We start from the raw sequence: 12446 nt of genomic DNA on the forward strand, positions 1-12446 counted from the left end.
ATTGGGTTCTCAACTTAAGGATGATAAAAAAGTGTAGCTTCTTGCCCCTTCTTCAATTTTAGAATTCATTTTTATTTCGATGTAATTTATAATTTTGATATATAGGTCGCTTCTCATGCCTTTGCTGATGGATAAGAAATTTTTTTTTTTTAAACTGGATATTTTTATAGCGTTTGTTTGACTTTGTTTAAAAAACTGCAATCTGGGGGATATACCAACGTAGATCCTTTTACGACGAATATGATGATAAAACTATATAAGAAATTTAGAAAAGTCTGTATTATTGGTTCAACGTATGAAGAAAATTAATTAATTAGGGAGCTGACTATAACAGTATATACATGCGGTTTGTGGCGGCAACAACGTGCTTGCTTGTGTCAATGCTTTCGTCTAAAAAATTTTTCACAACATTACCAAACTTGGGGTTCTTCTCCTCCTTCCTCATTGTTCTCTGATCGAAAATATATATTGGGTAAGTTATGCTTTGTTCCGTGCTATGCAAGTTAGGTATTGATACACAGTACATTTTAGACGGTGTTTTTTCAAAACTTTCAGGTAAAGCAATGGATGAGAAAAAAGCAGCAAGAGCGCTAAACGTTCACCTAGCTCTACCTCCTCCTCCACCTCCTACTGTAGCTGTAGCCATTAATGGAAAGAAAAAGAGCAAATACGTAGCCTTTTGGGCTCTTGAGAAGTTCATCCCCGAAGGCTTCTCTGATTTCAAATTGCTCTACGTTCGTCCTCCTGTCACTTACATCCCTACCCCAAGTAAGTTGCATGTGACTACAAGTTTCAGAATATTTGTAACTTGATGCACAAGACATCTGTTTTGCCTTAATTACAAGATTTGTTTGGTTTTCAGTGGGGAATGCGATATCGGTAACAGAGCTTAGAGATGATCTCGTATCTGCTTATAAACAAGAACTGGATTGGAACACAAAAGAGATACTTCAACCTTACAAGAAGATGTTCGACAGGAGAAAGGTTTTTGTTCTTTTTTGTTTTGTTTTGTTTTGTTTTCTCATAATCCAAAAACAAAAAAAAAATTACAAATGGTATAAAAAATAGGTGCAAGTAGAGATTCTCGTGCTTGAATCAAACGATCCTGCTGCTGCTATAGCGCAAGAGATTGCTGGAACAGGAGTCACCAAGCTCGTTATAGGAATGTCTCTACGAGGATTCTTCTCAAGAAAGATCGATATGTCTTCCATGATCGCGACCGCTGTGCCAAGATTCTGCACCGTCTACGTGGTTTCAAAGGGGAAGCTAGCTTCCGTGCGTCCTTCTGATTCAGACGCTAGCGGAAGCATAAGACTGGAGACAAGTAGTTCCACGAGTGGCTCCACTGATAGTCCTAGACTCCCTTCTGGTAATTAAAAAATTTATATAGTTTTACATAATAAAGTACGTCAAGTTATTAACATGCTCTTTTGAAACACAGAGTACCAAGACTTCAACTCGTTTGTTTCGGAAGCTCAGTCTCGAGTCTCGGAGATGAGAAGCAGCGGTGTGGCTCACATGGACACGAGTTGTAGCGAGACGGGTCAATCAGATGTGTCTAGAGAGAGAGGGATGCAGATTGTACTGAGCGGCGGCGGTGGTAATGAAGGGAGGAAGAGTAACTATAACAATAACAATGAGAGCTTTAGCGCATCGTTTCCAATGGGAGAGGAGGCGTATCACGCTATGAGCTGGACTTCTAGATGGAGAGATCATGAGGAAAGGAGATCGATCATGAGCTCTTCTTCTAGCAACAACCACGAGCTAGCCAATATGGAGTGGGGTGCAGTTGTTCCTGAGAACTATTCTTGGGTTTCTCATCAAGCTTCTAACATGTCTGATGGACGCATCAGTTTCCACTCCTTCAACGATAATCAGGTAGATTCTTGATCCTTTTCTTCTCAAGCAGGGCCGGTCCTAGCCAAACCCGATGAAACATTAGCTTCATACCCAATTTTTTTTGAAAAGTTTATATATGCATAAACACCACCTCCCCCCCCCCCCCCCCCCCCCCCCCCCCCCCCCCCCCCCCAAATCTGTATTAAAAGAAATTTTAGACTTCCAAACTATTAAAATTTTTACTAACCCCAAAATTTCAGGACGGCCATGTTCTAGAAAAAGATGAGAGCCAGTTATCATATCAATTTGAGATATAACTTAGAGAACAAGATATGTATGTTGCTGACTTAACTATTAGAGACCGTTACATTCAGTTATGAAGTGAAACCCTCGTAACTAGACTGTAACCGTATAAGTTAGCCAACAACAGGCCCTCAATATTACTAAGGGCACTTGGGCAAAAATGTTTAAGACTCTATAATTAGTTAGTTTAAAAAAATATTACATGTTACCTTGATATTTTAAGCAGAAAAATTAGTATTATTATGTTTCTAATGCTGTCTAAATTTAGTACCAAACATGTTGAAAACCCCAATTAAAAAGTTATATACAACAGTCATTTTGATCTTGATTCTGTTTTTTGTTTTTTTACGGGAGAGAGACGGAACATGTTTTTGTTTGGTACTGAAATAAGGTCTAATCGTGTAGGTGAATCTGACCTTTGAGATAGAGAAGCTGAGATCCGAACTGCAACATCTTCAGGAGATGTATGCCATGGCTCAAAACGAGAATGTGGATGCCTCGAAAAAGGTTCAGTTTCTTGAACCGCATATTATGTTTTTTTTTTCCACGTATTATGTTACATAACGTGTTTTTATTTGTGTCTTGTTTGCAGCTAACTGAGCTAAACCAGAGAAGATTCGAGGAGTCAGAGAAGCTTGTGGATCTTAAAGAAAAGGAAGAAGCAGCTAAAGACACAGCTTCAAAGGAGAGGCAGAGGTACGAAGAGGTGATGAAGGAGGCAGAGAAGGTTAAAGAGCTAATGGTGAAAGAGGCTTTACATAGAAGAGAAGCTGAGATCAAAGCAGAACGTGAAGCTAAAGAGAAAGATAAGCTCCAAGCTTCTCTCGTCTGCCCCGGGATACAGTACCAGCATTACTCGTGGGAGGAAATCACAGCCGCGACTAATGATTTTTCAGAAGATCTCAAGATCGGAGTTGGAGCCTATGGAACTGTCTACAAATGTAATCTCCATCACACGACCGGTGCAGTAAAGGTCCTTCACGCTGGAGAAACGCAGCTCTCTAAACAGTTTGATCAGGAGGTGAGATATAATAATATCCGTATTAAGTTAGATGGACTTCCAACCTAAGTTACCGACCAGAGTCTACATTTTGTGTTTTTGTTTTGACAGCTTGAGATCTTGAGCAAGATCCGTCATCCTCACCTCGTCCTTCTCCTAGGGGCGTGTCCTGAGCGAGGCTGCCTCGTCTACGAGTACATGGACAACGGAAGCTTAGATGACAGGTTGATGCTAGTCAACGACACACCTCCCATCCCTTGGTTCGAGCGTTTCAGGATCGCGTTAGAGGTCGCTTCAGCGCTTGTCTTCCTCCACAAATCCAAGCCTAGACCAATCATTCACCGCGACCTCAAACCAGGAAACATCTTGCTCGACCAAAACTTCGTCAGTAAACTCGGCGACGTTGGTCTCTCCACTATGGTTAACCAAGACGACGCTGCTTCTAAACTAACCGTTTTCAAGAAAACCAGTCCCGTGGGAACGCTTTGTTACATCGACCCGGAGTATCAGCGGACCGGGATCATCTCACCTAAGTCAGATGTGTATTCTCTAGGTGTTGTGATTCTCCAGCTCATAACCGCGAAGCCAGCCATAGCGATTACTCATATGGTGGAAGAAGCGATAGGGGACGATGCTGAGTTCATGGCACTGTTGGATGTGAAAGCTGGATCTTGGCCTATTAGTGAGACTCGTGAGTTAGCTGCTTTGGGATTGTGTTGTACTGAAATGAGACGCAGAGACAGACCAGACCTTAAGGATCAGATCATACCGACATTAGAAAGGCTTTGGAAAGTTGTTGAGAAAGCTCAAAACTCACTCTCTAGAACTTCGTTGGATCCTCCATCTCATTTCATTTGCCCACTTCTCAAGGTTAGTATAAGCCCTAGGAATGTAACTGGTTACTTGAGTAACAAGAAACCTAATTGTTTATTCGGTTTTGATCATAGGGAGTGATGAACCAGCCTTGCGTGGCTGCAGATGGGTTCACGTATGATCGTGAAGCCATAGAGGACTGGCTGAGAGAGAATGATACATCGCCAGTGACGAACCTTCCATTGCCTAACAAGAACCTTCTTGCTAATTACACTCTTTACTCAGCCATCATGGAGTGGAAAGCCAATAAATAATATTGAGGAGAGGGAGAGAGATTCGACAATAAGTACTATGGATTCTATCTATGTGTTTACTATTTATCTATTTCGTGTGGTTTCTCTCTTTGTTCTTCCCTTTGTCTCTGTACCAACGATTTTATGTTTTGTGTGATGAGATGCAAGATTAAAACAATAGAGAGATAAATGTCTTTTTATTAAATTTTATCGTGTTTCTTTTCTACTCGTTTGATAAAAGTCTTACTCTCGTTTCAGTCCAAATAGACTGCTATGTGGATAGTGGACCATCCCCAGGAAATAACCCGCACCTACATTATCATGTCAAACACGAGATATCCATTAGGTAAGGCCAGCAAATGCACATGACTATTGATAAAGTTAAAACTGTATTTATCAAACGCATAATTTGAAGTTTTGCAAAAAGAAAAATATAATTGGAGTTTTGCTCTCCATAACATCCTTATCTCAGACCACCAAGCACCTGCTATTTTGTCCAACATTGAATATCATCCACTATTCAAGCCATTTAATGCAGATAATAAATGCTATAAACCTACATCTGTACATATCATATTTTTAGACTTGATTATAATACATCCACAAAGTAATCCAATGAAATAATGTCATTTAATATATATATATATATATGTTTCATAATACATAAACTAGGTAATAATCCGCGCCTTACACAGAATGTGAGGGGACATTAATTTGTTTAATCTGGCTATCGGTTCAGTTTTAGGTTGTTTTTTGTTTTTAATCTCCTAAAATATAACTATCATTTTAAATTAATATTTATTTAGTTTGTTCGGTTATAATATTTGATGTTTTTTTTTTCCTGTGATAATAAAAAAAATACTATTATTTGTTTGTTTTCATGTTATGAATCTTAGATAGTCGTGATGTCGAACCAATGGTTTCATATTATAGTTTCTAAACGAATAATAGTTAAAAAAAAAGAAAAAAAATTATTAAGACAAATCATTTTACTACAATTTAGTCGATAGTAAAAGAAACATTAAGAAAAATAATATTTTAACATCCAAAAAATTAGATATTTTAGTTGTTATAAATATAATCTATTAAAAGAGGAGTACAAAATTAGATTATCCCTTAGTTTTCCACTATATTTACAATAGCATGCCACTGAAGTTATTAATTAACCTATTTTTTAGGATTTTTGTCTTTTCTCTTCAATTAATATATTTCCAAAATCAAATTCTAACTAAAAAATCATGGCAACATTTATATATAAACCTAAATTTTAATATTAATTGTCTTTTCTTTTTTTTATTATACATTATTATTATAGATATGTGTGTTTGAAAATAATTAATTCCATATATACATTTCATAATTACATACATTATACGGTAATTATTTTACTAATTCCACATATACATAGTAAATAGTATACAAATATTTTATTATACATAATCATAAAATTGTGATCCATAAAAATAGTTTATACAACAATTTTATTATATATAATCATAAAATTTTGATCCATAAAAAATAAAAATACATTTATGTGACTTTACAGGTCATATTCTAAATAAATAGATGATATAACTAAGGGTTTACATGATAAAATAAAACTACTCAATATAAACTATAGAATTATTGTGTTTAGAAATGTCATATTAAAAATAAATTAAACGGGTAACTTTTAAAATATATATTATCACTTATACAAATAAATATTTATTTATAAAAAAAACTAACACCTGCGCGGATGCGCGGGTCAAGCTCTAGTACTTAGTTACAAGGTGATCACGTCAATGTGTACATGTATGTGTATATAAAAGTATATAAAGATGGTTGATAAATATATAAAGATACTGTTAATTAATATTAAATGACATATTTTTCAAAATAATACATGAAAAATAAAATTCTTAAAATGAAATTATTTAAAAACAAAAATATTGTAAATTTTATATAAACTATAATATATAACTTATATATAATTCTTTAAATATATCTACTAATAATAGCAATCCTAATTAATTCCAAGGGTTGTGAATTCCTATTAAATTGAAAGGTTGTGTGTTTCATTTTTAAAATTGCATTATTTGAAAAGAAGTTATATTTGTGTCTTTAATGTTAAAGGTTGCCTTGTTTCATTCTAAAAGTTATATTAATTGACAAAAAATTATTAAAATGTCAAAGGATGTGTATTTCTATGTTGATGTATTTTTTTTTTATCATGCACTGGTTTTAAAATATTTTTGAAAATGTGTAACAATTTTTGTTTTATGACTTTTTAAAATCTAAAATAAATGTTTAAAGATGTATCTTTTGATCCTAAAATTGAATTAGTTTAAAAAAAGTTATTAAAGACATATTCTTAGATATTTTCATAAATTTTTAAAAATAAATAAAGTTTTTAAGAAGAAAAGAAACATCTTTTAGATAATTTTTAGAATGAATCATTGCAATCTTTGGTGATTGAACAATTATAACTGTTGGTGATTATAGCTTTTGGCTCGCCATAATACAGATGCAAACAGGACACGAACCAAGAAAAACTCAACTCCAGAATTGGAGGAGATGACAAGAAAACTGTAAGTTGCTTACTGAAACCAACTTTGTTCGCCGGACCAACCTATCCGGAGTGAGGCATTAGACATTGAAGGACAAAGATGGTGACACTGGATAATACGCTTTATCACCATGAACAATTTTGATGTTAACGGTTTTGATAGATTCGTCATCTCCATCTGTCATAACCAGAAATTGGGCCACACAAATCCACCACCAGATAGACAGAAACAAGATTGGTGAGCGTGAATCAACCGCTAATTGATTTGAGATCTTTCACATCTCTCCAATCTTACATGGAGCCATCTTCTGAGTTTTATCAATAAGAACGATATGATCCAACCATCACTAATTTATACTAACCTAAATACAAAAAGAAAGAAAAAGAGTACTGGCCGGCGAGATACACAGAGAAACGGTTTGTCTTTTGTGTCGTTTTGAAAGTCGCCTGTTTTTTCTTTCGTATCTTTTTTTTTCAACCAGTACGTATCAATCAAATGGTCTAGGTCGTGTCTTTTCATCTTTAAATTGTGTTTTTACATTTTTAAAGTTTCATTGATTAAAAAGAAATTATTAAAATATATAAGAATGCATCTTTTAATTTTAATAATTATGTTATATTTCTAAAACTGTTTAAATGTTTAAGAATGTGTCTTTTTATTCTGACAATTGCATTTGAAAAAAGAAAATGTTTAAAAATGTATATTTTTATAATAATGTGTGTTTTCCTCTTAAAAAGCAATAATTTTTAATCCGGGAAAAATCTATGTAGAAAACAATTTTTCTTAGATAATCATATTAATTAATAAATAATAATAGGAAGTTCTTAATGTAGTCAATATAATTTATCTCTAGATTCGCTCATATTTGTAAGAGCGTGTGAAATGATTTAATAAAAATATGTATTTTCATCATAAAATTATATTTATTTAAACTGTTTTAGAATGTCTTTTTTTCATAAAGATGTGTTTTTTCGTCCCTAAAAATGAATAGTTTTTAGAAGTTTTAAAATGTCTAAAGATATATATATATATATATATATAATTATCTTTTAAACTATGTAGGTTATTGTGAGTTATTTATTGTCTAACATGAGTATGTTCATTATAAAAACTGTTTTGGTATTCAAACAGTTGGAAAAATGTTTTATGTTTTTATATATGCATAAATATTATGATTCTAGGATTTATTTGAGTTAGAATCAGCTATGACGAATAATATTTCCATGAACAATCCTTTGCGGGATTGCATTTTCTTTATAGTGGAAATGCCATAAAGTGCCCACTAGTCGAAAATCGGACACCAAATTATTGTCTCATCCTAAGAATTACATGTCTACTTCCTAACAAGATATTTGTTCATGTGACTTTTCATCTTAATAATTATATGGTTCAAACATTTTTTTATGCATCAGTTTGTTATATGTGCTATTTATTTAGTGAATCACTATTACACGTAAATTAGAAAGGATTATTAACAATTTAAGTGAATTTTTGCAACCGTTTAAGTGAATCATTACAAGTGTTTGGTGGAACAGTTACAACTTTTTAAATAAAACATTGCAACTATTGGTGGATGTAATTTTTAGTGATAAACCATTGCAATTGTTGGTGGTTGTAGTCTTTTGTTGATAAATCATTGCACAACTTTTGGTGTTAACCAACCATTGCAACTTTTAATCCTATTATAATGAGTTGTGGGCATTGAAAAATCACAACAATCACAAATAGATTAAAAATGAGAGATTCGTCATCAAAATATTATCAAAAATAATGATATGTTTTTATGTGTCTTAATCATTTAAAATATTTTTATTGATATGTTTTTGGTTATTTTCTCACTTTTATTTATATTATACTTTTTAAAAATCTATGGAAAGCTTATGGATATGTTTTTTCCCTTTTGTGACACATAAAATTCTTTGAAACAAAAATGTGATACTTTATATAAAACTATAAATTATACAAAGTGGCAAATATTTTTTTTAAATAAAATGAGTTCACAATAATAATTAAATCATGGATACAAATTTTAATGTATTTTCAATATGTGTGCCTTTACGAATTGGTTATATTCTTTTAATTGCGGTGTATTTTTCATGTAACAATTGAATAGTTTATGATAATTTATTTTATAATTATCAATTTTATCTCTATTTAATCAAATATTATTTTATATGCAAAAATGCATTTATTTATCCAAGGACATTTTTCTGTTAAAGAGATGCATCCTTTAAAAATCCTAAAAATGTTTTAAAAGTGTATCCTTTCAAAAAGTTAATATTTTAAGCTTAAATTATGTTTCGGATAAAAATTAATCTGTTTATATGGGTGTATCTTTGAATTTTGATTAAATAAATTGAAATGTGTTTTTGAATCATTGATAAAGATACATTTTAAAAATATTAAATAGATTTTCTTATACTAACATGTTATAAAAAAACTAAAAATTGAAAGATGATGGAGTTATGTCTTAACAATCATACTACTTTGTTTACATCTTTTGTAAACGATACAAATTAAAATTAATATATATTAATTATGAAATATTTGATATAAAACAACTTGGAAATAAATAATTTAAATACTATGAAGTTTGAAACATGATTGAATATATTTTAGGACCAAAATAGGTTAAATCATTTTTGATACATTTATAAAGTTTTCTATTGCAATATGTGAATATTTATTTTATAAAATGATTTACCGTGCGATATCGCACGGGTTTCTTACCTAGTGTTAACAGTAAAAATAACGTAAAAGAAGAACCATGCATGTGAGTTTTATATTAAAAAAAACGTAAAGTACATAGTGTAAACATATTTATGTAGAGTTTGGTTGAGAAACTCTCTACATATGACATGTGTCCATTTTAGTGTGAACGCATTTATTATAATGCTTCTCCTTTAATATATAAATGATGTTTTTGAGACTTAGCATAACTTTAAAGAAATTTACTAAAGTGTCTATTAGAAAATATATGAGAAAATAAGAGTAAAGTTGCATGAATAAGTAGATCAAGCTTGTAGTGTGGCCATCAAACTCAAGAAGTGAGCATCCATACTTGAGTTCTGAAAGCTTTATGGGACATGTCACATGTGATCTGCTTAAGTGTGAAACTTACTTTGTCAAAAGAGTGTGAAAGTTATGGAATACCTATACCTATATACTAAAAGGTCAAGTGGAGAAGTTGTCATTGGGACTGTAAGAGTTTAGACAACAAAGGGGTGTTTGTCTACGAAGCTTCAAATTGTATTGTCACGGGGAGATCCACGTGGTAAGTTTTCCGGAGGTGTCGACGCAAAGACTCCAAGAAAGGAGCTGCTATGTCGATAGTTTCCCACACGTACTATGTCCTGATTCGCTTCTTTTTTTACTTATTACTACAGTATTACATAACTTAAATTTATTAGTTAAATATTTAGGCGAAAATATGTTTCATGTCACTATTAAAAATAAGGGCAAAAAATAATCGTAAAAGAGAAACCATATGGGATTTTTTCAATAAACGGAAAAATGATAAATTCGAAAAAGAATTATAGTTGAACAAGAAAACCAAAAACGAAAAGAAAATTGTTTTTTGCAGAAATGAGCCTACCATTTCATAAGGCCATAATTATCGGTGGTCCAAATCATGGTCCTTAGCGATTTTGGGCCAAAAAATAAATAGAAAATGGGTTTAATTATGCGGGACGAGCCTTAACTAAGGTCGATCTTATGTCGTCCTTCGTTGCCAGCTGTCGAGTGGAGATGAAACGGCGTCGTCGGGTAGGGGAAACCCTCGGTTCGTTTCAGATTATCGATCTCACCGTCTTCCGATTCTCTCTCTGGCGACTCATGTGGCGATAGTACACCGACGACGTGCTCGCTATTTTCTCCTCTCATCTCTCCTCTCATCTCCCCCGAATCGGTCACGAAGCCCTCACGAGTCATTCCGGAGCCTGTCTCTAAGCCCATTCCCCGCCGTTTGTTTTCAGTTAAAAAAGGTATGTGTTCCTTTGTCGTTATCGATCTACTTCCTCCGCATGATGGGTTCTTCGATTTTAGTTGTGAGGATTTGTTTGGTAGATTACAGAGGGTGTTATCGATTCTATATTTTGATTATATGTTCTGTTGATTAGGTTCAGTTTCTGGATTATTTCCTCGCCTGTATTCGTGTGAATCTTTGTTGTGATGATAAGTTAAGTATATTACATTCTGTCTCTTTATTGAATGATGATGATGATCGTTCATAGCTTGGTAGTTGTTTCGTATCAACAATTGTCTTTGTTATTGTGTCCTCGATAGCTCTGTAGTTTATATGGTTTATGAAACTTGTTACGAAACATGATATGTTTTAGATTTGTATTTACGTAGAGATGATAGGTTAAATGGTTTGTAGGTTTTTGATAGCTTACAAAACACTTGTTAGGATTGGTTAAGAAGTTACTTTAACGAAATGGTGTTGTCTGCTAGGATTGTTGTTCCATTTAGACTTCTATAGTTTGGTTAAGAAGTTACTTTAACGAAATGGTGTTGTCTGCTTGGCTTGTTGTTCCATTTAGACTTCTATAGGTTTTGTAGTTGTAGTAGAGCTGATAGCTTTCGTAGTAAAATTTAATGATCCATTAATCTATCAGAGCTGATAGATTTCGTAGTTGTAGTATAGTAATAACTCCTGATTAGACATAGGTAGATAATGGTTAGTTGGTTTTGGAGTTATTACTTGTTAAAGTTTCCCCTATTAAATCTCCAAATCGTCTTTCCCTTCTTTCTAATCTGTTCCCATTCTCTAAAATCTCTTCTCATTCTCTATAATCTCTTCTCTTCTTCTTCCAATGGATCCAAGGAATCCATATAGGCCAAACTCAGGTTATGTGGGGCTTCTTAACAACCTTCAGAATAACAAAGTTCAGGATAACTTTCCTTATGAAAGTTATCCTTCCAGTGTCGACATTGGCGCCTCTGAAAACCCTCCCTTCAGTTCCCAAGAGCCTGACGGTCCATCCCAACCTGAGGACACACCTGTGGAACGTGTGAGAAGGAAATGGACGCCGCGTGATGACGAGGCGGTGATTAGTGCGTGGCTTAACACATCAAAGGACGCTGTTGTCGGAAATTCTATGAAGTTAAAGACCTTTTGGAAACGCGTTGATGAGTTTGTTGCAGAAACTCTTCATGAGAATATAGAGAATGTTCACTGCAAGCAGAGGTGGCACAGAATCAATGATCAAACGAACAAGTTCTGTGCCGCATTCTCTGCTGCAGAGAGACAAATAACCAGCGGTCAGAGTGACAATGACTTACTAAATGTGGCTCATCAAATCTTCTACGCTGATCAGGGTCACAAGTTTAACCTCGAGCACGCGTGGTGTGTCCTGCGGCACGAGCAAAAGTGGATAAGCCTTAACACACCTACGCCCACCGGTGCAAAGAGAAAGAGTGGTGAAGTGAATTCTGAAACTGCCGGCGCTCATGTAGGTGAAGAGAGTCCACAAGCACCAGTGCGTCCTGAAGGTATCAAAGCTGCGAAAGCAAGCAGGAATAGTAGTAAAGGGAAGGCTATTGAGGACTATAAGAGCATTTACGAGCTCAAGTGTGAAGATTTGGCTAGGAAGGAGAAGCTGTCTAAGATGGCGATATTAGACACTCTCCTTGCTAAGACCAGTCCAC

At 33.9% G+C, this 12446-nt stretch overlaps 1 protein-coding gene across 1 annotated transcript; it reads left to right on the forward strand.

Annotated features, from left to right (window-relative positions):
* Positions 1-563: 563 nt before the first annotated feature.
* LOC106444272 (U-box domain-containing protein 52) lies at positions 564-5069 on the forward strand. The gene is made up of 8 exons (XM_048777031.1): positions 564-768; positions 863-984; positions 1069-1369; positions 1433-1878; positions 2548-2649; positions 2735-3163; positions 3254-4012; positions 4090-5069. Exons 1-8 carry the CDS (start codon positions 564-566, stop codon positions 4267-4269), a joined length of 2544 nt encoding a protein of 847 aa, XP_048632988.1. The 3' UTR covers positions 4270-5069.
* The last annotated feature ends 7377 nt before the right edge of the window (positions 5070-12446 follow it).

Source organism: Brassica napus, chromosome A3, assembly GCF_020379485.1.
Source record: "Brassica napus cultivar Da-Ae chromosome A3, Da-Ae, whole genome shotgun sequence".
NCBI lineage: Eukaryota > Viridiplantae > Streptophyta > Magnoliopsida > Brassicales > Brassicaceae > Brassica > Brassica napus.